The sequence below is a fragment of the Enoplosus armatus genome, chromosome 12 (genome assembly GCF_043641665.1).
Source record: "Enoplosus armatus isolate fEnoArm2 chromosome 12, fEnoArm2.hap1, whole genome shotgun sequence".
Classification (NCBI taxonomy): domain Eukaryota; kingdom Metazoa; phylum Chordata; class Actinopteri; order Centrarchiformes; family Enoplosidae; genus Enoplosus; species Enoplosus armatus.
In genome coordinates this window covers 11,987,827-12,013,517 of record NC_092191.1, presented here as the reverse complement: position 1 = coordinate 12,013,517, position 25,691 = coordinate 11,987,827, and the positions used below count along the sequence as shown (strand labels likewise).

The window sequence follows — 25,691 nt, the reverse complement described above, 5'->3', positions numbered from 1 at the left end:
CCCATGCTGGCTGCCAGAAATCCTCCCCTCCACACCCTCAGCCATGCCTGCTACTACCAAGCCCACCAGGAGTCAGACACCTACTCAGAGAAGAAATGGCCAGAAAGTAATCAGCACCAAGAGACAAACCTGTAACTCAAACAAACCCAGAGGAAGAGCCACAGAGAGGCCCCAGAAAACACCTTCAGAACCCAAAAGGTCAACAGCCAGGGCCCAGGCACAGTCAGGCCGGAGCCCCCGTGGAAGAGGGGTTAGCGGGCCTGCTGGTCAGGGCCCTGGGAGGTCCTCTGGCAGAGTTAACCATACCCTAAATGTAACAGGATCTGCAAGGCTTAGACGGCCGAGCAATCCGCCTGACCACTGTGGCAAGTTACAAGACCCCCTAGGGAGAAGGAAGTCCCTGCGGGGCACGCAGGTGTCTGTTACTCCTTGCCAGCCTTCTAAACCTTGCAGAGGAGGGAGAAACAGCAGGGGGAGTGCGGGGAGAGGAGCAGCATCACAGCAAGGAAACACAGGAAACCAGCCGTCAAGCACTAGCATCAACGACTCAACTCCTGACGTGGAAAATCAGAAACTGGACACCTGTGACGCTGAAGAAATCCTTCCAGTTTCTCTAAAAACTGATTTTGAAGTTCCTGCAAGTATCAAAGATCAGATCAATGCTAAAGAGGGCAGCCCTCTTAAGGCAGATTCACCACCGTGTAACGACACACTGGAAGACTGTGTGCAGTGCAGCTGTGACAGTACTACAACCCAACAAGACAAAAAGACTGTCAGCCATAACAGTGAAGGTGACCTGAGGTCTGTGATTGGGGCCCATGTGTGTGATGATGTTGATGGACAGTTAAAACTCTGCAGTGATGGAAATAAAGATAGCCCCTCTGTGCTAACGAGTTTTGGCTCACCAGGGGTGCAGGGCAGCAGCGAGGGAAATGACAGTTCATCTATCCTTGGGAATACGCTTGATCATCTTTCCAGTGATAGTAAGCCAGATGATGTGTGTACTCTCCACCAAGAGGATGGTACCACGTTGGACTTGAAAGAGAATTGGACAGATGAAAGAATGATAGCTGTCACTGAGCAAAAAGAGAAGATAAATCATGAGAGAAGAGAGAGTTTAGAGGCAGAGAAAGAAGTTGAGAGACAAAATGAGACTGTGGAAGAGATGGAGGAGATTGTTGAGAGGCTGGGTAAGTGTGAGGGAGGAAAAAAAGAAAAGGAGAATGATGTTTCCATCAACCCTGCTGACTCCCACCCCAGCACTCCAGCCCCCCAACCCCCAGATCCACCTCACTCTAACAACGGACTGACAGCACAGTCAGAATCACCTGTAAGTGTGCTACCAGTCTCCAACACAGCTACCTCAAATCCCACCAAAGCCCCCTCCACCTCAGAGTCGCTTGAGCTAGAGGTTCTGAGCCAGGGTAAGACAGACATGCAACCTACCATTCATGGTGCTAAACCTCAATTCCCAGGTTCCTCAGCTGTCGCTGAAACTGCCCTGATGTTGCCGACTGTATTGAAAATAAATACGCCGGTTATTATCCGTAGTGACTCCCTCAAACCTAGGAGCTTGAGGGATTCAACCCAGGGGGAACCACACCCACTGCAAAGCGTAGAGATCCCTTCTCCTCAGGGAGAAAGACAAGCTTGCACACCAGCAGAGACGCAGACCAAAGACAGTGAAACCAATCGAGAGCCACTGGAGCGCCACAGCCAGAAAGAGACATCTTCCTTGTCATTGTCGTTAGTTCCTCAGTTGAACACAAATGAAGCTGAGTGTGAACCAAACCTCAGCAAGGACAGTGTTGTGGTAACAGTGTCTGGGCCGGACTCAGTGCCAAAGATCTCGACTCCTTCTCTGGACAGCAGCTCCACCTTGTCCTGCAGCTCAGAAAGCACTCGCTCCTCCTTTTCTTTTGACACTGAATCAGAGGCAGGGTACGGAGAGCCCAGCTCCTCTATTCTGCCTGGATCTTGGGGGCCAGAGGGGGCTTGCTTGCCCTCCTGGACCGCTCGGAAACCACAGAAGAAGGAGAGGAAGAAGCGGAGCAGGTGTGGGACGTGCGAGCCATGCCTGAGGAAGATCAGCTGTGGCCAGTGCAGCTGCTGCCTCAACCGCAGGACTGGCCATCAGATCTGTAAGCTGAGGAAGTGCGTGGAACTGAGGAGGAGAAGACCTTCATCTCCGCTCACTCTCCCAGCTGCACAGGTGAGGCTTAAATTACACTGCATGAGTGCATCTAATTACATTTAATAGCAACACATTACTGGAGGTTTTATTGTAGTCAGGTCTTCAGTTTGTTCCCAAAAGGCAGTAAATTTAGACAACAACTTGAGTGGGAATTTACAGGAGCTTCTTTTTGCATCTATAAACAGCTGATCTGAAGCAAGTGAAAAAAGAGCGGTTGCCACTGTCTGACAGCATTGCTTTTGATCTCCGAGGTTTCCCAGCCACCCACTGCAAGCAGCGATGATTGAGAGTTGAATGAGCGAGACAGTTGAAACAGAAGGTTTCACTTTCACATTGTCATTTTTCGCAGTTGGTTTCAACAAATGCTGCACACTTCATGGCATCTTCCTGTTAAATGTTGGACAAAGTGTTGAGTGATAAAAGGGGAAGTGCTTGTGTGTATGTGTGTGTGTGTGTGTGTGTGTGTGTGTGTGTGTGTGTGTGTGTGTGTGTGCTCGTGTAGAGAATAGAAATCAGGTGCGAATGCATGCACGACTTCAGTGTTGATGATGCCCTGTGTTAGAGGGGAAGGCTCCATCACATGACCAGCAGCAGCTCAGCACGTGGCTGGAGTATGTGTCTGTTTGTGTGTGTGTGTGTGTGTGTGTGTGTGTGTGAGATCCATGGTGCAAGCAAGAGAATGAGCTATTTTATGAGTTGCACATGGTAACTGTGTGTATGTGCATGCTTGTGTGTGTGGATGGGTATGGGTATGTAATTAAAGCCAATTCGAGCCGGATGTTTTTGCACAGTGACACTGGATGGCATTGTGAATGCATATTTACGGAGAGAACCCAGTATGTCAATGAACACCCAGGACTCTGGGTAAGAGTCAGGATGAACCTACAGAGAATTATACAGAGAGCTTTATAGCAAGTTTCAGGTCATTGTTTAGCTGTCCATCCTGCATCTTGGTTCACTCTCGCTGCCCTCATAGCATCATTTTCGGCCGCAGCAGACAGCATTTTTTGGTGAAAAAGCTCTTAATACCCACTATACACAACCTGCTCAGCACCAAACAGCAGACGGACACAGCAATTACTGTAGGTGGTGAACATAATGGAGCATTTAGCAGCAGAAGAGCCAGATATTTCCCTCAGGAGTTGATAGAGACAGAAAACGGCTGAAAGGGAGTGAACATTGGACTTACATTCACCAGGTGGACAGAAACTAAAAACATCAGTTATTGCAGGTTTAAGTGTCTGTTTACTGTTTCATGTGTGTTTCTGTAATCTTTATGAAAGAGTATGTATACTGTAAGTAGAGAATTGTCATCCGACTCTGCAGCTCTACCAGACTTTTGAGCCTTTTGAGCTAATAGACATATTCTCAATCATTTTGGTTGGTGGGAATAAGAATTCCTTACAGCAGCTGGCTACTAGAGCTACATAACCATGTACATAGTTCAGCGTTGTCCATGTGGCTGGGGGAGGGCTCTGTGTGAACAACTGTGAGTGAGGGTCCATGTGGCCTAGTGTGTGCAGGCGTGCATGCATGCACTGGCAGAGCCCTTAGAGTTGTACCAGTGGCAGTAGCAGATTAGGGCTGATTATATAACACCTGCAGTATAAGTAGTGTCGACCTTTGTGCACTATTTCTGAGTATAAGACGGGGCGAGGAGGGAAAGATCAGGCCAGGCAGAGAGAGATTTAGAAACATTTTTTTGGAATACCCTGAAATGTGGGTCAGTGTGTGGCTCAGAGTGGCTCAAAGACACATTTACAGTGTATGTGGTTGTGACTTTTGACGTTACATAGTTTACATGTTTGTGTGGTGCATGCATGCTGCTGTTGAGATGACACTGAAGGTAAAGTGACACAACTGCAGATCCACTCTCTTTCAAGCAACAGAGCCAGTTTCCCCATTTCTCTTAACTGGCATCACATTGGCCCACAAGTATATATAGCAATGCCTGTATTTGTGGTTTGAGAACAGGTTTTTGTTTGATTCAATGCAGGGGTGGAGCCTGCATCAGGCGCAAGCTAGCACTGTCAGGACAGCTCTCATTATGATGAGCTGTCAAATCCCCAAATCCATCCTTAACTTAATTCTAGATGCAGAACAGGTGAAGCAACCACTCTGTTAGTGTATGTGGGTGTACTTTATGTGTACTTGTAGTGTTAGTTGACATACTTGCTGGCCAGTCTTGCTGATCAAGCTCACACACCCTTTCAGCGAATGTTTGTAACTCCACCAGATTGTGAAAAAAAAGGGGCAGAGGCCAAAGAGGAGTTCATGTAGGGGCATGTGGATTCTGTTCCTGGTTTTACCATAGTGAGCTGCTATGGTTGGTGTGGCTGTGGTTTGGTTTTACAAAACATATTCGCAAAAATACACACAACACACAACACAGATTGAACAGTGTAAGGGTTATGTATGTGAAGACAAAATACAAAAACACTCAAAAGATGTTTAAAAATGGAAGCCTGTGAGCTTCCAGGGGTTGTGTGTTTGTAGGTAAGAGAGTGAGCATGGTGCAGAGTGAGAGTGGAGCTTTCCTTTAAAAATGTCTGGTTTCACTCAGGCTCGATGGCCCCCTCGTGGCCTCGCCTTGTATTGGGCATTGAGGACAAATCTGAGACCTGGCCCTGAACACAAACACACACGCTAACACGTACACACCAGAAACAAAATACTAAAGTTCATAGAGTGCAAAAGCTCCTGTATTTGTAGAGTGAGTTTGACTGAAACAGTCCTGACATGTTTAGAGCTGTAGGCTGCATAACTGACTCACTTTTTTTATGGACTGACAGTGGAGATGTCAACACTCAGATAATGTTTTTAACATTCACATCTCAAAATAGTAGAAACAAATACATCATAACACACAGCCATCATCCGCACTTGAACAAAGAGGAAGTGATCCATTGTGTAAACAGTTGCCCTTCAGCCAGTCAGTGCTGGCAGTCGATTTAGACAATCGCACAAGCTCCTAAATCCGTAATGAAATGCATATTTAAGGATGCAAGATGTTGATATTTTTGCAGTTATGATTTCTATTGTAAAAATCAGCAGCATTTAACATTTCCTCATTTGTGAAGTATCTCCTCTTGTCTGTATTCAGTGAAGGAGATACGCACATGTTACTTCAATTTAAATGTAAAAGCATGTAACTGTTTTGGCATAACATTTTCAAACACCTTTGCTTTTTGTCGAAGATGAGGTATACAGTGTATGGTACAATATATGTGATTTGCCTTAGACAAATGCAAAAGAGAGCACTCACAGATAATATTGTTAAGTACCATCTGTGAGTGCTGGTTTCTCCTTCTGTCACTGTATTTATCAAAACCATGCACCTGGTACACTTCAGGTAAGTTTGAGGTGCACCATAATTACATAGCACGGGAAACATTCAGTTCCGTACAATACAGCTGCAGGTGGACACTTTTTACAAATAGTAGCCTGCATGCCTCCAGTCAGCTAGCCAGCTCAGCCCAGCTCCTCCTGCAAACTAATTTATCTCCCACACTCCTTCCACTGCTCCTTTTTCTGCTGCAATGCATTTGCCAGAGGACTCGCCCAGCTGAGATAACACGTGTATCAGGAAAACACTTTCCGATCCCTCAGACGGCACTCTGGTAGGGAGGACAGGCAGCCTGCAGCACCCAGCAGTGACTATTTGCTTTGTAAGAATTATTCAAAGCTGTGTGTGTATGTGTGTATGTGAATAATTTTTACCTGTATGTTTGTGTCAAAGGGGGATGTGCATGCATACTTGTGTATGTAGAGTTTGTGTGTTTGTATGAAGATTCTTTACAGCTTGTAGTTCAGGCCATCATGCAGCAAAACACCCTCTTTGTTCTCAAATGGAGCCAGCTTAATGTAAAGTGAGAGTGATGTATCCCAGCAGACGCTCCTGTCAGGTCTCAACTCTTCTTCCCCCTCTCACACACAAAGCAGTGGAGGTCTTCAGCACAGACGGTTGCCATGGCGATCTCATTGTCTGGTGCTGACCTTTGACCCGCCATGGTTGTCTGTGTGGAGTATCAGGAACGTAATGAGGATTAGTGGAGATAACCAGTAGACACGTACTATTATGGGTTTAAGGATTTGAACTCGGTAACCTACATCCAGGTAATTAGGTTAAACTACACAGGTTGTCCTGCTCATAGTGGGTCAGCAGCAAGCTAAGGGCCATCTACAAGGGATGAACTCCTGAAACATGGCAAAAATGACGTGCATCTCTATAAAGCAACCCATTCAGTGAGGTAATTGCACTTGTTGTTGTTGCTAATAAACTCGTCAACAATTTAGACGGAAATAATATGAGCTATATTCTGTTTAAGATACTATTTATGCTCTATATATACATTTGTAACACATTTGCACTATCCGTATATGTTGTGGTACTGTGTTATCACAACTGTATCCCACGCAACTTACTAGAAATTGAGTGATTTACTATCTGTCACACATACAAAGGCAATTGAGGATCATGAACATAACATAATCCAAATTATTTCAAGATACTGTAAAATGTTTTTAAGATTCTCAAACTGTATTGGTAGCAAGGATAGATCTCTGTTCAACAAAGGCAGTCTTACTGAAAATAATATACAGGGTACAGTTATACAATTATATAAATCACATTGGACCAAAAACATTTGGACATAACATAGTTGACAGTAAGTCATTAGTGCTTCCCTTTGAATTTTGAATATGTTTGCAAACCTTGATATTCCTATTCAAGGAGAAAACAATATTAATCAAAAGACACTTAATATACTACCCTTGCCTGTTTGGTAAAACAAACAGATTTGGAACATTTTTCCTTTTCGGACTCATGGTCCTTCATACCTTTCATGTATGTAGAGATGCTTTCTTTCATTGAACATAAAAGGATTTAAAACCACAACTCTTAAGAAGAAGGAATATATCAGTGCACTGACCTGCATTACCACACAGTAATAACATGCTGCAACATCTACCATTATTAAAGTAGACATGATGTTCACTGTGATGCATTATCTATCCCCAACATTTCAAGTCTCTCAAGTTGAGTGTTATACTGTGCTGAAGTGAAATGGAACAACTGGCTGCTTGGAGGATAAAAAAAAAAAACCTCATAGAAAATGATCAGCTGCAGTGTAAAGTGCGCATGATTTGTTGCAAATATGGCAAAACTCTTCAAACTCTTCTTCTAAGCTATGATAGAGTTTGTTGTGTCACTCTATATTATGTGTTTGTCATTCAAAAAAGAAGTCGTCTCCTTTCACAAAAATGAGAACAGGTTCCCACACATATGTGGGCACTCTGGCAGTGAGCTGAAGGACAGATGCATGTCCACACACTCTTTTTCCTCTTCATTACGTAAACGTGTGGGACAGAAGGGGGCCGAGGTAGTGAGGAAGGTTCGTGAAATGTCAGAGACACTGCCAACACTTTAACAGAGCCAACTCATTATGACCAAGCAGAGTGCAGTGTGCTTTAGCCTTATGGTAATTATATGTTAGCATTGAGCTAACAGACTACGCGCAAGTTAGGAGATATTTAAGCATTATGCTAATCTGTATAGTTGATTGAATGTGCTTTTGTAAAATACTTGTGTGTATTTTAATTTTACAGTACCTTCATGTGGGAGGCAACAAATAAACAGCCTGAACCTGGAAGCCTTTGTCTCTCATTTGGAGAACTGTTTACCTTTCTGCCAAACTAAACACCAACGTTCAAGGAGGGCAGAATAAGCCTACTCTCACTCCTCGGACTCCTCCTCTTCCTCGGCACAGACACACATTTTATTACACGAGCTCGCCTCTGATTAAGGCTGCTTTGTATTTTATGTTAACCTGGTCCAAGCCAATTAAATTAAAAACAACCCTGTGAGGTAGTTATCTGTGATAGCTGCAGGGCTTGGGTAGGGGCCCAGAAAAAGGCTCTGTGGACGAGGGGGAAATGTCTGTTTTATTTGATTTGGGGCTCAGTTATCTGGCCACCATACATCAGAGCAGATGTATGGCCCAGGCTGTGCCAGGTTGAAGGCTTGCATCCAACCAGAGACAGCGATTTAATGACGGCACTCAGATGCTGTCTGTTTGCTTTAATGCAGACTCAGCTGTCAGTCATTTGCAAGTTTCTTCAGCAATAACAATGCAAAGAGTTGTATAAACACATGGAGGTTTATGTGTGTTTTAGTATCTATAATATTTATAATTCAGCAAGATGTTTGTAGAGTTAAACTTTGATACCACTAATGCTCCACTCCTGAGCTCTCTTGGGTTCTTTGCATCTGTGAGTTTGTGCCGTGTCCTGACTGTTGTAAGGCTCTAAGTCCCTGGATAAGCTTTGAAGTCGTGCCACTTGGTTTCTCTGGGTGAAAAGAAATCCTCACTTTGCCCCCCAAAAGAAATGCCACTCAAATCCTACCCAGGGCACACAATGGCCTCCTTCTGGAGAAACCAGAGCTTATTCATGCATCAGCCTGACCTGCCTCATTTAGAATATAGCTTACACACCTGAGGAGGATAAATACTCTCATCTTCTTGCTCCCTCCTGTCATTATTTCTGAAGAACTTCTACCCCAGAATGCCATCCACTGAGTTGTAATGAGTTCATGTGCTCTTTTTTTGTTGCCTTGTCCATTATTTCCCTATATTCATCATCCATTGTCCTCTCAGCTCTGTATGTTGCTGTACAGTATGTGTAGTCACTCTTTAGTGCACCACTGGAGTTTGCATGCATCTGTCTGCACACATATTTATGTGTAAGTGCATGCATACGCACATGCAGTCACATTGCCAACATGCCGTCTCAGCATGTTGTACTAGCAAAAACTTAAGTATTCTCATTGTGAGAGGATCTGGGGCCCCCATGCCGCTCTTCCTGCACAGTGTTTGTGTGTTTGCGTGTGTGTGCATGTGTGTCAGTGTTTACATAAACCCGCTCACCTTTCTCTTCTGTCCTTCCCAAGGTGAAACACATATTTCCATATTTAGCAAATCCAAAACTCAAAACCACAGAACTAAGATAAGAGTTAATACTTCATTGTGTTTTTGTGCAGGTGTTTGTTTTATGCGTACTGACCAAAATCAGTATCAGATACACACACACATAGATAAATACAGGCACAAGATCCACACGGACATTTTGTGGATGCACACAGGTTTAAAAGTTCTTCCTTCCTCTCCTGGCCGGGTTGGAGGTGTGGGAGTTGGAGTGACTCGCTGTCCCTTCATGCTGACCAACCACTGTCAGCCCTTAAATTGAGTCCATGTGGGTTTAGGGTGTGGTGTTTCCTCTAAGAGTGGGATTGTAGTATGTTACATAACACTCTCTGTGCTGTGAAATGGAATTTTGAATGTGAATCCATTGTGTCCTTAAAATAGCCTCACCAATGGGTTACAAACTGTCCATACAGGAACAAACATGCATTTGTATTTGTATATGTGTGTGACTGTGTGTGTTGTGGAGGCAGAGATGTAGAGACACAGAGAAAGCAGAAAGCTATTGCATATTGAGTCTTTGAGTCCACAGATGTTGGAAAAGTGAGTTGTGTGATATGTTAGCAGCCTCTGGGGTCTGCTGAATATGAGCCGTACTGCTGCCTCCTCTCAGGTAACACACACTTTATGGTTTCAAGATTCACTTCAAGGAAAATCAGTTTTCAAACTGCCTCAATCTGGCTTCACAGGATCCCAACGCTAATGTGGATTTTTGCATATAGATTAGCCCTGCTTATTCTTAGAGTGTGTGTGTGTGTGTATGTGTATGTGTATGTGTGTGTGTTTGTGTTTGTGTGTTGGTCTTTTGGGCTTCGACCTATGCAAAGAAGTGGTTGAGTCTGTGTGATTGTGTGAGAGGTTGTACATGAGTGGACTGGCTGTGCAGCATGAGGACAAGTCCGAGCATAGTTATATTTTCCCATTTTCACGTGGTTGTATACACTCACCTCCCCCCACACCACACCACACACACACACACACACACACACACATACACACACACACACACACACTTCTGCTCTCACAACCTGCTTTTTCTACATGTTCCCCCTTGCTGTATCCACGCTACCTTTGACTGAACGTGATAGGCAGAAAGTCACAACTTAAATAAAGAAGAGAGAAGTGGAGAAACTCCCTCAAAACGTTGCCCTTCCTTAAAGATCTGTAGCTTTTCCATGCAAATGAGAGACAAGCTTACATTAGCGTCAGCAGTAATGGCAGTAATGACAACTATTGGCAAACAACTGCGTTTGGCACAGCTCCATCACCGGGCCAGTCTCCAGTGGGTCAGCCTCCAGATGTGTCAGAGACAGTTTATTACTGTGGTGCAGGACGACTTTCTTTACCTCACTTGCATGCTCATGTACTGCAGCTTAGTGTGATTAATGTCCAGAGTACTTGTTCCTAACGAGAGCTGGGCAGCTCGTTAAAGGTAAAAAACATGGGACACTTAAAGAGCTGAAAATTAAGGGTGCGGTGGAATATTGTTAGTACTTGTAGAGTATTTTCGGATGAAGGAATGGAGTGGCTGCAGGAGGAGGAATGTTTGAAGGCTGAGAAGCACGGTATAACCAACACAGTTCATCCTTAATTTTAAACTATTTTTAAGATGGAGATGTACCAAACTGCTTATGTTCTTATGAATTATATTGTCATAAAGATAGTTGAAGTCTTGAGAGGGACAGAGAATCAAAGGTTACATGAGCCAGTAAGAGTTGAGCTGTTTGTTTAAACTAATGTCACAGCCAGAGGGAAAACTGCACATTGTTTCTGTTTTCTTTTCTTTACACACCATACCACAGGGGAGTGAAGTCACAGTTTCTATGCATCGTTTAATTTTCATCTAGCTGTTGAATTGTATAGTTTAAACATACAAGTTCATTGTAAGTTCATACCATTATATTAGATGAAACGGTAACTGCACGAGGCAGCAGCACATGTGTTTTGATAGTTAAATGGTAGCAGTTGGTAGGTGTGTATCTTACTCACGCTTCTTTTATTGTTTAGGTTGGTGTAACCTGTTTGACAGTCTAGTTTGTAGACTTTGCCATATATGTCAAACCAGTCAGACTACCTATGAGCTCAGCCACAACTGCCACCATGGATCTAAAAGTATCTCATTTATAATAACCCATACTGTAAACAATTGGTTAGTGTGAAAAATGCAATAAACCTGTTACCATCATAAACATGTCCTGATGTGAGGTGGGTCCAATGCTGTTAGTCAGGAAATTATTCTTGAGTTATAGGAGTGAAATAATTATGTATATTTTGGCAGGTGTAGATGGCGGTGAAATGCTCTCACGTGCATAAACATTGATTTTGCAGGTGGCCATACAAGTTTATTGAAAAGTTTATTAAACATAAATACATCTAAATCGACAGGCACTGATCCACATGGTGATTGAAATAGCTGAAATGATGTTGTTGTAATGTGGACTGAGGTTTTCTTCTGCTGAAGAAATATTATTTTGTGGAGATGGAAGTTTGTTCCAGCACACCACACCACATGTCTTGTGATATTACAAGTGTTTAGTCTACATCTGTGTTTGTTTTACAGTGTGTTAAGAAACCTGTCATTATTATTGTTGGGGAAAATTACTTGTTTTTTATGCTAATCATGTATTCATAGATACATTAGTACACTAAATTATCAGCTACTTGCTTATACTGAAGTTATCCATTCTACAAAATAAATTATGATAATGAGAGAAAAACAATTGCACTCAGTAGCCACCACTGTAGATAAATGCTTTAAGACATTCACTGTTTGGCATTGTTTCAAGGCACTGGTTTTGAAAATGTTTGCCATGAGAATACATGTTCATGAAGCCACAGCATGCAGGAGTTTGACTGTGATAAGTTATAAGCATCTAACTGACTGACTGACTGTTGAACTCTGTAGTATGATAAAAAAAAACAGCCTTGCAACCACAGGACTGAGACTGCAAGTCTTTAGTATACTCACTAAGAAATTGCACCGCAGTGTTTAAAACATTGTAGTTAAATATTGTGTGACAATGTATATGTTCACAAATGAACTGTGGCATGCGTTAACATTGCCACAGGTGTGCATACAGTATTTTTTCATTGCCGGTCACTGAACTCAACAAGTCCCTGTTATAAACCGCATTTGATCATGTGCCGTATTGGCCATGATTCAGGCCCAATGGGTGTAACATGCTTATGAGTTTTGACATCATCTTCCACCATGACATGCTTCTGTATTTGTTATTTATTCATCCTGATGTTTGCATGTTTATTGCATGCTGGACACTACGCTGACATAGTTTTCATTATTGTGACTGGATTAAGCTGCGAGGTCTCTGCTTCCACAGTCAAACATACGGCTGAGGTTGGTTACTGGAGTGTTACAGACAGGCACTGGCTCGGGCTGCCTTCATGTTTCCTTGTCCTGGCGTGACCCCAGCGTCTTGGCCACATGGTTGCCTTTAAAAGGGGGAGTACTTTACTCTCTCATAACATTTTTCTGTCTTTGTCTTATGCTTTCTGTCTCCTTGTTTTTTTCTCTAACCACAGCTTTTCCTCGGGGAATCGTTTAGAGAGAGAAAAAGTCTTTAAGGGTGGATGAGAGAGAATGAGGGGAAGGGTTGCTGAGTGTGAGAGAAAGATCAGTATGGATGCTGTGAACATCCTCTCCTCTCAGTCTCGTAGATCATGTGGGAATTAGAGGTGTTGCGGAAAATTACACTGCCACACTGTTGGTAATCGTTTAAAAGGCATGGCATGATATAACATGCTTCATACTGTGTCTGATGGGACAGACTGCAACACTTAACACCTATGATATATAATATAATAGATCACATGCCTTAAGACTCTGGGGAGTAGTTTAAAAGGGGAGGGAGACACACACACAAACACATGCTCCTATCTAACTTGACAGATTGTCATGTGATGTTGGCTTCTGCTTAAGAGAAAACGTATTTTGCTCATGAGCATTTTAACATTTGCATTCCCATCCATTTTCATAGCCCAGCTTTACTCTGTGGCTCAAGGAGTCTATAAAATGTCAGAAAATACTGAAGAATGACCATCAAAATTTCCCAGAGCCCAAGTTGAAGTCAAATTGTTTCATCCGACCAACTGTCTAAAACCCAAAGATATGCAATTTACATTGATATGAAGAAGGGAAAAGAAGCTTGTGATAAAGTCGGACATTGGACAAGCAATTAATCAATTCATCCTCAGATGAATGAAATGAATAATACATTTTTATCGGTTTTAGATTTAATTTGACCTGTCAACTTATCAATTAACTCATCGTTTTAGCAAAGGGGCAAGGAATTCAGTGAAAATCACCAAGAGTCTAAAAGGAGAGTTGGTGAGCTGCTTCAGGGGTTAATATCTCAGCGGCGAGTTGTTTTTCTGTGATCCAGATCCAGCATGTGTGCAGTGTCCGTTCCACAGCTTGCGTCCAATCCATGTGTGTAGGGCTGGAGTAAAAAGCCCACATAGGGGATCCTTTGTTTAGGAGAGTCTAGGCATGGAAGATAATTTACAAGCCGCTAAGGTCCTCACGCCATTGGCTGATGAGGCTCTGTCTGCGTCTGCAAAAGGCATCCCGTATGTGTGTGTGTGTGTGTGTGTCTATATGTCTGTGTGTGTGCGGCGGGTGTGTGCGCATCTGCTGTAGCAGCACTTTGCTACAGCGGCTCACAGTCGCCCTAGTCATGACACCCAGGAGCTTGCCCTGCGCACGGCTACTGTAGCCAGCGTTTTCTTTAGAGGCTGAAGGAAGGCAAAGCAAGATGGCCACCAATACCTTTTAGGGATATGCTGCCTAAACCGGAGGGGCTTCCTCCGAGGACAGACAAGGTAAAGGCAGCCGGAGTGTTCACCCTGGGGTCTATTGTCTGGCTGCAGATGGGTCAGCTACAGTGGAGCTCATCTAGAGGTTATCCTCCGTTGTCTTTCTCTCTGCCACCCTGGATTTAGCTGATTGGAGCGCTTTATTTGGAGGCTGGTGTTGTTATTGTTCCTACTGAATCACTGAGGACCTGGGCTTCTGTCTGTGAGTGTTTGGCTTGTCTTTTCCAGGTGGGTTTAAAGGATGTGGCAACAAAGTCAGCAATAAAGAGGTCAGTTTCCACAGTAACAGGCACCCTTCTTCTCTTTCCCCGTTGCATGTCTTTTTTAGCCGTTGTACTGTATGGCTTCCCCTTTTCTTTCTTGCAGTGGTTTGGACAGCCATATTTCTGCACCTGCTGTTTTCTGACTGCTTAGCAGAGAAGTGGAGTGCTTGTAAGCCTTGGGTCGTAACTTGTAATTTGGCAGGCTTTACTTGTTTGGCTGCAGTAGTAATGGTATTATTATTGTGTGGTTTCTAAAAAAGGTCCCTCTGTTACTGATGTTGTTTTAATCTGTATAATTTTACAGTTAATAAAGCTCTGATTCCTGCTAGTGTACTGGGAGCCACTACTTTCAAGTTTATTAGCTTTAATGTCACCTATTAGGGCCGTATTTGTCACTGTTTTTCTTTTTTTGTAGTGTGTTTTGCATGTTGACTACGTGACATTGAGCTCTGCACAGACAGGAAACACTCACTCAATGAATGAAGGAAATTCTCACCTGTTCACAGAAACACACATAAACCACTACTTACACTCTCAGCCAGGAAGGAAGCATTATAAAGGTGTTATAAGGTGGAGATTCTCACAGTGTATGATTTCTGTACAGCCACAAAGTGAACAAGATGAACACAGCTGAAAGTTCAGTTTGTTTGAATCCAGGTGTGTATGTATTGGAACATGTTTATATGTAAATGTGAGTGTGTTTTTATGTCTCTGTTGACTTAAGAATAGATACACGCTCCTTCGATCTTCCTTGGAGACGCAAACAGGGTTGTTAGGATTCAAGCGGTAGTCACACTTTTGTTGCTAGGGCAGGTCTCTGAACGTGTGTTTGTGTAATGCTCTCACCCTTAGCTACTCTAACATATATGTTTTGTTGGTTTTTAAACCTTTGACAGACGCAGCAGTTGGGTACACGTTGGCCTAACAGAAAAGAAGAAGACTGTGTTTGCATTTAAAACAGTACAGTACTGTGTGAGGGACTTCAGACACCCTGAGGCAGACACTACAAGCACAACACAAAGACACAGCCCTAACACATCACAGACCCAGCTCCCTCCAGAGAGCCAGTGACTAAATGAGAGCACATGACACTGCGTTTACATCCTGCATTAGGCTTTTTGTTATCACAAGGCTAAATGTAACATAATTAAAAACAGGGGCTGTACTTTGATGTGAGCTTTGGATTCTGAACACTTGGATGCACTAATGGATGCACACGCATACACATGCATAGAGACACGCGTGTGTCTGGTGCAGTGCTGGAAGCCGGCCAGAGCTGCTTTGTCATTGAAATCAGTTTATTGTGACACACTGCCTTTTCCCTCTCTCTCTCTCTCTCTCTCTCTCTCTCTCTCTCTCTCTCTCTTTCTCTCTCTCTCTCCCTGCTCCACATCTTTTTCACTCTTCTTCTCACTCTCTCATCTGAACTTCGCGGTGGCCCATTTCCACATGCTGTGTGGACTCCGGAGCTCGTATTTTACTCTGTTGCATCGGCAGCTTCTGTGTTGCCTCAGCCTGAGCTCCAGCTATCTGTTGCATCAGCAGTGTTTCTAGTAGTAGAAAGTCATGGAGGGTGCAGAGGACTGGGGAGAAAGCGCAGTGGATAAGAGAGGGATCAGGAATACAGCATCATTCGAAAGACTTGGTGACAAAGTATCTCCACCATATTAATCTTGTCTGATCTCAACATTTTATTAATCATGAGCAGCTCTGTGGTCACTGCAACTCTCCCTTGTATTGTCGAACAATAGTTCAGCCTCCATTTAAAGGAAATCTTGCCTTACATTCATGCGGATAACTGGCCAAGAACTCACACAAGGTGGTGTCATGTTGAGATATTTCCAAGATAATTAGATATGAGCTATCTCAGCCATCAGTGGTGAACACAAAATCCACACAGCAACTTATTGGTTGTCAAATTTAGCCAAAAACTAGATATATTGTATACCAATCTCCATACTTAATAAAGGATCTTGAGAAAGTAGTTTTAACCAACTGTCCTTGTTATAAAACATTTGTGAAGAACTTCTCTCCAACTTCATACAGCACAGCAACAGATCTCCTTAAGGTAACTAACAACCTTCTTTAAACACCCTATGCAGGAGATTGCTCAGTATTAATCCTCTTAGACCTCTGCGCTGCCTTCGACACCTTCTGTTTTCCAATTTTGATTGAGTGCTTTTAGCGCTGGATGGCTTCTTCATCTCTTATTTTTCAATGGCTTCTTCCTCATGAATGGCAGCTCATGCCTTTTGCTCAGCAGCCATCACATGCGGTATGTCACAAGGCTCAATTCTTTTTTCACTGTACAGGCTTGAAAGTCAAACACACTGTTATCATTTTATCCAGGATGTCTCAGATCCTTTTAAGTTGACCAACCCCAGCCCCAGCTCTGGGTTGATTTTTAGCAGCAACATGACCTCGAGGATTGTTTTGTTTTGTGCATAGCAGTAGAGTTTAGTGTATTATATTACAGTGATACATGGGCAGCTGTGGCTCAGGAGGTAGCGCGGGTCTTAAATAATCGCAGGGTTAATGGTTCAATTCCCCACAGGCATCCTTGCGCCTTGCATAGAAGCTCTGCTGCCATCTGTGTGTGCATGGAGGGTGAAGAGAGGTGCTTTGGATAAAAGTGCCATCCAATTCCATATACAATACTACTCTAATTAGTTAAATACAGTAGAAATAGTATAGTAATAGTATATCAGTGTAACCCAGTTCATGTCTGATGGAAATCGAGAGAACAAAGTCGCACAGAGCACATGTAACTGATAGACTCAAGTGTTTTCGGTTTGGTCTGTGGGTTCATAGGAGTCTGGTTTATATTGAAGTACTGTTGCTGCTTACTCTTGATCTGTCAGCTTGGAGTGCACATCTCCTGCTGTAAAATGCATTAAAACAGTGGCAGTGATGGAGTTTAATGGGTGTTTAGGCCAGGTAAACAGTGATAAAGAACGGATCTCCAGCTACCCTGCAATTGCCCTGGTTCATTAGAGGGAAAATGGGATGCCTCTCACACACACACACACACACACACACACACATGCACACATGCAGTACCCTCAGCTCACAGTAATGCACATATCCTCCAGCTCCTGCAAACGAGTTATAAGATCCTTTTGTCAGCTGAGTCTTGGCACATGATGCAGTGTTTTTTTTTATCTTTGTCACGCTGCGACATTTTTAATCAGACTTCCACTGCTGAAGGCTTTAGTTGTGAATGTGATGCAGGGTTAAATCCTAAAATAAAAAGCAGCTTGACTTCACTTCAGTTGATCAAATGCTCACTCAAGATGATGAGGAAGGCTTTTACATATTCAGTTGCAGAAGAATACTGTATAGAAGCTAGAGTTTTATCAGAATGGGTTTGCTTTAGTGCCCTTCTATGATAACATGTCAACTACAATGTTCTGGCACACTGCCGTAGCAAACAGACCATCCTCAAAGCTTTGATAAAATTGCCTTCTTCAGTCTATTCCAATCAATTGATTTTTCCCTGCTTCTGGAGTTATGATTGTCTGCACTTAAGACAGTCTATGGTATTTTGTATTCAACATTGCTTTTTGGGGGCAATCAATATGTCAATACTGTGGACCTTTGAATGGTCGAAGCTCTGCTGGCAGTCAAAATCCACCTCAGCCAAAGGGTCGAGCACTGCTGTCGCTGTGCTGTTTCTGGACCCCAAGTGGGTTAATCACTCACTTAACAATACACAGAGGTCAACATGGCAGGGTTGCTGTGTTAATAATCACATGTGCTTGCATACACATGAACACACCGACAAACCCAGCACAAACACAACATGTATATGCTAGTTGCACACATGCCCTCAGTGACCCACCGGTAGTGACGCAATCGTGAACTGTGCGTGACTTTAAATGTTTACTGGTTGGCTCCCGGCAACCTGTAGGTCTGTGGCTCTCAACACTCCACAGCTCAGGCAGGAATGTAGTCCTGATTTAAGCCTTGACTGTGAACTAACACAGTTTTTCAGGATTTATAGAAAGCAGATTCTTTGTTTTCACATGCCATAATATTTTCCACAGCCTTGATAGTGGCTGCAGCAGATGCTCATGCCATACTGGGAGGCAATCTGTTGTGCTGTGTGGCGTGACTGTTTAGAACAAGCTGAATCACTGTATACTGCCAGAGCTTGTTGAGTCACCTCTCTCTTCTTGTTTCTCTCTCTCTCTCTCTCTCTCTCTCTCTCTCTCTCTCTCTCGCTGTCTCAGGTGGTTCCAGAAAGTGGGTCGGTAAATGGCAAAGGCAAAGCACAGATGGATGACACCCACATGGCAGCAGAGGAGGATGAGGGGGAGGAAGGCCACATACCTCATACACAATCTCCCCCCATCAACCACTCGCTCACCCACAACCTGGCTTTGGACCAATGCGGAAGGCCAGCACTTGTTAAAAGAGAGCCCGGGCTAGAGCTGACCAGCATTGCACTTCATCAACACGTATGCTCTTCTGTGACTTTTCAGAATGGTTCTGCGGAGAACCTGACAAAACCTAACGGTGCTAATATGACCACTGGGTCACACTCTGATCTGAAGTCTGCATATAAAAGGACTATGATTGCGTCAGAGCCTCAAAGGACTATAATAGCTGCAATCCCTAAAGACTGCTCTGAGAATGGACCCAAGACTCCTCCAGATGGCATGTCAGTCCCCCTAAAGAAGATCAAACTGGAGGAGCCGTGGATGTGGATCACTGAACAGGCCACCACACAGCTGAGTGATGAAGATGAAGTCTGCGAAGACCCGCTGTCCACGCTGGCAGCCGTGGTGTGTCTTGCTGTCACAGACAGGAAGGGACTGGAGGAGAAACTTTTCAGCTCACGTTCTTCTATTGTTTGCTCCATCAAAACAGAGCCACCAGATTTGCACTTCGTCAAAAAAGAGCCAGAGGACTTAAAGAATGATTTGTGTCAGAAAAGCACTCCTGTTAGCCTGCAAAAGACTCCCCAGCCTATCAAAAGAGAACCTCCTCCAAGTGTCTTGCTACCAAGCGTGCAGTTTTTGGCAGAGAGGAGAAATCTTAGTTTTGATCAGGCTATTGCTATTGAGGCCTTGACTCAACTGGCAGCTATACCTCAAAGCACCCCAGGGTCCATTAAAGCTGAAAGTAAGTGTGAACATCCCATTTCTGCTGCTGCCCCATTTTCAACCTCCAATACAAATACAACCCTGCAAGAAGCCAAACCCACAGCAGCTATCCGCTACAACAAAGTCTCGGTCATCAGCTCAGCACTACACCAGACGTCAGTCATACGCCCTCCTGTGGCCAGACAAGGGAATGTCATCCAGTGCTCCCCGGGGTCAAGCTCTAACACAAAGCTATCTCTGCAGGACCTCTTAGAGGCCAGCTCAGACAGTGATAAAGCACCCTACAGGAGGACAGAGCACAGCTTTGGTTCTCATGTCATCAAGTCGGAATGCAGCTATAAAAATCCCAGTGACACGAAGTTCAGTAAAGATCACGAGCGGTTGTTTGGGGCAGACAAAGACAGGGTTGTTGATAAAGCGAGGAGAAACAGGGATGAGGAGGAGGTGGCAGCTCAGTTGGCAGACCTGGCCTTCATCATCCAGTCCCGACACACCCAACAGTCAGAGAACAACCCTCCAAGGGGAACGCCTGTGTCGGCCATCAAATACAACTACAACTCCCAACTACCCCCCAGTCAGAAAAAGACCCTTGTAAAAAAACCTAAAGCTACTCCCTCCAAGCCAAGGAAGAAGAAAAATGATGAGGGAATCAACTGCAGGACGCCCCTCTCAAAACGCATGCCAAATGGAGAGACGGCCAACAGGAGCAGAGGCAAGAAGGTTCTCCCACAGGGGAAATCAGGCCTTCACCACAAGAGGAACCTGTTTCTGCCTCAGGCTCAAATTGACCTGAAGAGATACTTGGCTGAGGCTCAGGAGGAAAGGAGGCAACTCATCCATCACAGTAACACACATAACACAGGCCTCTTTGGGCCGCAGACTCAGAACTACAGCACTCTCACAAGGATCAACCACACTCATGGTCAAGAAAACCAGCCATGGTCCCTTTCAAATGGTCCACTCCACCAACACAATCCATGCAATGGTCATGCTGCAGGGCCGGGGCAGGAGTGTCAAAGGCATTTGTTTTCTCAGGTAGCGCAGCCCTGTGGTGGGCTGCAGCATGGTGCTGACCCTAACACCAGCCTGGCCAATACCGCTTTCCTCAGCCACACCACTGCGCACCATGGTCTGGCTAATGGCTTGTCAGGGGCTCGGCAGTCCCCCCCTCCAAGCCAGCAGGGCTACTACAAGCTGGAGAGGTCAGGACCTGTCACTGTCCTGTCCACGGCTATTGATGGGGATCTGGGCCACTCTGCAGAGTCAACTCCATCCAAGAACAGCGTCAACAGCTTTCTGGAGTCTCCGATGGGTTTTCTGGATACTCCTACCAAGAACTTGCTCAACACACCTTCCAAAAAACTGGCTGATCTTCCATCCTGTCAATGCATGGGTGAGTTTGATTAGTTGGATACATTGGATATATTCCACATTGTAACAAAATCTGCCCTGAAAGTTTGCTTTCGAGTAAAAACAGTTTTTTCTGTCTCTGTCTCTCTGCTCTCTAATGCAAACACACACACACACACACACACACACGCTAGCTGTGTCCTAATTCAGGGGCCAATTCAAGCAAAAGGAGGCTGCATTTCTCTGCCATATTTGGAGGAGGCTTTGGGATGCTTTGTGGAGCCTTATGATATATTTGGTCTTGAAATGCGGACTTCCAAGATAGTGGCCCCTGAATTGAGATCCAGCTACATTTACTGTGTATACCACATTTACATCAATCTGACTCCTTTATCATGTCTGTAAACAGGGCATCTGTGCTTTTCTCAAAATCAAGTTAGTATTTGAGGGATGGCTCTACACTCAGTGAAGTTGCTATGATATCCAATAGATTTTTTTTTTCCCACAGACCAAATCCTTGAAAAGGAGGAAGGCCCTTACTATACACACCTTGGGGCAGGACCCAGTGTTGCTGCAGTGAGGGAATTGATGGAGAACAGGTAGAGTGACTCTGTTTACACCTGAGTATGTGCAGGTGTGTTTACTTCCACACACGCTGAGAGCCGACTAGTCAACCACAGGCGGAGGAATGGGGCGGGGTCACAGCCAAAGAGTCTGTCATTAAAAAGGAAGCACTGCTGAGCAAGCTCAACACGTTCAGCCCCTGTCTCAGCGACACACATGTACACACAACACACACAGCGTGTTGAAACAGGAAATCCCCAGGGCTGAGACGAGGGGCCCATAAACCAAGATGACAGCCAGTTTAAAACAACTTGAGGTCCATCATAGTCCATCTGACAGCCAAAAAAAATTATTCTGCAGTCATTGAGTTTTTTAATGACAAATGTATTTTATTGTAGTATTTATTCTGTACTAAACAGTGTGGAGTACTGTGCTGTGCATTGGTGTGTATTAACCAATTACTACAGTCTTTTATTGATTGCAGGTGTGGGCACAAATGTTTGATTTGATTTGCTGAAGGATTTGTGTATTGTCAGTTGCCCTCAGGTATGGGTACCAATGTAATGTTGTCTAATATGTGTTATCAGTGATATCAGTGCTCTCTGGTCAACAGCACGAATGTGTGGTTTCCCTTATGTGTGTTGTTTGTGTCACAGGTATGGTGCCACAGGAAATGCAGTAAGGGTGGAAGTTGTTGTTTACACTGGGAAAGAAGGAAAGAGCTCCCAGGGGTGTCCAATAGCTAAATGGGTATGTGGCTGGTGTTTGTGTTCATGGAAGTATGTTCTGAATATGTCTGCCTCTTGTGGATCCCAACATAGTATTTTTAGGGGCAGAGACAGAAGTCACTCCCAGATTCTTACACTTACCGCAACCACAGCAAACACTTTACTGCCCCCAACCATGTAACCATAACCTAAATATAATCATTTCCAACTTCATCCCTAAACATAGACATGTCGAGGCTTACACCAAAACTGTACCATTTTTAGACTATGTTTTAAAACACAATCTCGTGATATTGTTTATTTTTGCTTTGTATTTCGGTGTTACGGTTCTGTCGTTCATCTGTTGTAATCTTTATGTCTGTGGGTGTGTGTGCACAATAATCTGACAGGTGATCAGGCGTGGCAGTGAAGAGGAGAAGCTCCTGTGTTTGGTCCGCCAGAGGCCAGGGCACTACTGTGACACTGCCATGTTGGTGATCCTCATCCTGGCGTGGGAGGGAATCCCTCGGCCGGTGGCGGACAATCTCTACCAGGAGCTCACAGAGTCCCTCTTTAAGTACGGCTCCCCCACCAGCCGGCGCTGTGCCCTCAATGAGGAGTGAGTATCTTTTCCTTTGTTACGCAGTGACGGTACTTCCTCCTAGCTTTGTTCGTTTCTTTATCCTCCTGCCACCACTCTACGTCCACAGTCGTACGTGTGCATGCCAGGGTTTGGACCCGGACACCTGCGGAGCTTCGTTTTCCTTTGGCTGCTCCTGGAGTATGTACTTCAATGGCTGTAAGTTTGCCCGCAGCAAAGTGCCTCGCAAGTTTCGCCTGCATGGAGACTACCGGGAGGAGGTGAGGGCGTAGACAGCTTCCGCAAATCCTAGAGGAAATCATCTTTTACAATGTCTCTTATTTGTTTTTACTGGTGTTATAGTAATGTGAGAGGATATTTTGTATATAATCAGTGTGCTAGCTTTTTGTTATTATTGTTTCGGTTTTTACTGTATGTTGTATCAGTCAAGTAAAGGCAGACTTAGTTGATCAAATCTTTGCCAAACATTTGCCTCCTAGTGGCTCATGTTGGACATGACAGTCACACCAGGACTTTTTTTAATCAACTGTTATTCACCCCAAACTCCTAAATCTGTTCTATTACTTTTAGGAGGAGAAGATAGAGAGCAACCTTCAGAATCTCGCCACTGACCTCGCACCACTCTACAAAAGACTAGCTCCTGAGGCCTTCCAAAACCAGGTATGAAACAACAGCTACCACACTTACCTCTGATAATCTCTGGCTAGTATTAATAGATTTTAAGTTTGAGTGGAACAACCTCCCTGTAGATCTGGAAATTTGCACTTCTCTTACAACTTTTACAAGAAAACTTACCTCAAATCTTATACTGTCTTCACCTCAAGACAAAGTCTTCTCATGTGTTGTCCTTTCACCTCTCATAGGTGGAAAATGAGGAGGCAGGGGGGGACTGTCGGCTGGGCAGGAGGGAGGGACGTCCTTTTTCTGGGGTCACTGCCTGTGTGGATTTCTGTGCCCACGCTCACAAGGACAATCACAACATGAATAACGGCAGCACTGTGGTAAGCAAGCTACGAGTGTTCTCTACTTCTATGTGATGTGTCTGAACACACCCCCAATCTGTTTCAAAGGTCATTGGTTCTAGTTTTGGTTCTGTCTCTTTAGGTATTGATTGGATGTGGCCTACTGTTTGGTTGAACAACTTGCCTTTTGTGTCCTTTTTCCAGGTTTGCACTTTAACCAAGGAAGATAACCGTGCAGTGCGTAACATACCTGAAGACGAGCAGCTCCATGTTCTGCCACTTTACAGGATCTCTGACAGGGATGAGTTTGGTCGGGTTGAGGGCCAGTGGGCCAAGATCCACAGTGGTGCTCTGCAAGTTTTGTCTTCCTTTCCCCGAGAGGTGAGTGAACAAGAAATCAGCTTTTGATGTTTATTATTATTTTTCTTTCCTTTTCTAACTACAACGTTATTTGCAATGTGGTTTGAGACCTTTGTTGCAAAAATATAAAACAAAATTATAAACATATATGTTTTAAATAATTGATTTTGATTCATCAGGTGCGTCTACTGGCTGAGCCAGTAAAATCAGCCCGTAAGATCAGGCAAGAGGCTCGTCTGAAGGCTCAAGCAGAGAAACTGGAGAAGAAGCTCGGGCTGACTCCTCTCACTCCTGGGAAAGTGAAAAGCGAAACCCCCAACAAAGGTAGTAAATCTAAGTCTCTGGTCACATTGTTATTCTATTTTAATAAGTAATAGGTTGAGGTCAAAAATAATACATGTTTTTGATGTTTTCACGTCAGTGTTTTAGAAATTCATGTATATTCTCTTCCAAAACAGAGCCTCAGGGCTACTACAGCTCACACAGACTACCACCCAGACCTGCCAGCGCTGGAAGGTACCTACCTAACCTACCAAGTACTTACAACCAGAGCACCAGCAGCTACCCCACTCTGGGTACAGGGGTCACCCCACAGAAGGAGGTCATCTCCCCCAACCACCATGGCCCCCCTGGCCTCCAGTTTGGACAAAATGGCTCAGCTCTAAATTATAAGACAATGAGTGATGCCGTGAATGGTTATTCTACAGCATCTGGTGACCAGAGTGTTCAATCTGAACGTATACCTCCACATAATGCCCTTAGTGACTACCCCCCTACTTTTAAAACTGAGCCCAACGAGGTGCACTGCTCTCCTCTGCGCAGACCCTCCCCCAGTGGGAGTGCTCCTCCTCCCTCCTCCTTCTCCCCCAGACCTACCTCTGAGGGCCTCTTCAGCAGGCTCAATGGACTCCACAGGGCTGCAGGAGATGTCGCAGCAGAGGTCAGGGGTCACAGCCTCCCTCCGCTCTCATCTCTCCCCCTTCCCCCACAAACTCCCCCACTTGAACCAGAAGAAGTTAAACAGGAAGAGGTGTGGTCAGACAGCGAGCACAACTTCCTGGACCACAATATAGGCGGAGTCGCCGTGGCACCGTCACACGGCTCCATCCTGATAGAGTGTGCACGGCGGGAGCTCCATGCCACCACCCCTATCCTCAGGCCAAACCGCAGCCACCCCACCCGCATCTCCCTGGTGTTCTACCAGCACAAGTCTCTAAATGAACCAGGCCACGGGATGGCTATGTGGGACGCAAAAATGGCCAAGCGGGAACGGGACCGTGAGGAGGAGGCGGAGAGATTAAGGATGGAGGAAAGTCTGAGCAATTGTGTGGGGAAGAACGGCAAAGGAGCTGGAGGTGTGGAGCTAGAGGAGGATACAGGGGAGGAGGCAGAGGAGGCAAGGAGGATCATGAATGTCCCCACACGTCAAGCATGGACTCTCCCGAGGGATGGTGTCGTCACCGTGTCCCCTTATGCTCTTACCCAAGTGACGGGCCCTTACAATCGCTGGACTTAGTCAACATGTTTTACACACACACACACACACACACACACACACACACACACACACACAGAAAACTCCTACACCCTGTCATTCTGCCTTACCTCAATCAACTTCAAACTGCTACTCTCATTTTTACATCGTTTTCATTGTGCTTTTCTATTATCTGTTTGTTCACTTTGTCCTTCTTCATCTCTGCCTTCAGAGTGACGAGGAAGATCAAAGTTTGTTGGCTTTTTAACTGTGAGTTTCCAGTGTTGTTTTTATT

The 25,691-nt window shown here is 44.6% G+C and overlaps 1 protein-coding gene across 1 annotated transcript; it reads left to right on the top strand.

The window, feature by feature from the left end:
- Positions 1–43: 43 nt before the first annotated feature.
- tet1 (tet methylcytosine dioxygenase 1) lies at positions 44–25,691 on the top strand. Its single transcript, XM_070916181.1, has 11 exons — positions 44–2,212; positions 18,503–20,771; positions 21,237–21,327; positions 21,949–22,042; positions 22,410–22,618; positions 22,710–22,860; positions 23,171–23,260; positions 23,464–23,601; positions 23,767–23,943; positions 24,102–24,246; positions 24,381–25,691. Exons 1-11 carry the CDS (start codon positions 44–46, stop codon positions 25,436–25,438), a joined length of 6,591 nt encoding a protein of 2,196 aa, XP_070772282.1. The 3' UTR covers positions 25,439–25,691.

What these genes read in the sequence shown, in the direction of transcription:
- tet1 (XM_070916181.1), top strand. Translation starts at nt 44, where the DNA reads ATGCCTGCTACTACCAAGCCCACCAGGAGTCAGACACCTACTCAGAGA. An exon ending in CGCTGTGCCCTCAATGAGGA is followed by an intron (nt 22,619 to 22,709) that starts GTGAGTATCTTT and finishes CTACGTCCACAG; the next exon opens with TCGTACGTGTGCATGCCAGG. An exon ending in CTGAGGCCTTCCAAAACCAG is followed by an intron (nt 23,261 to 23,463) that starts GTATGAAACAAC and finishes CACCTCTCATAG; the next exon opens with GTGGAAAATGAGGAGGCAGG.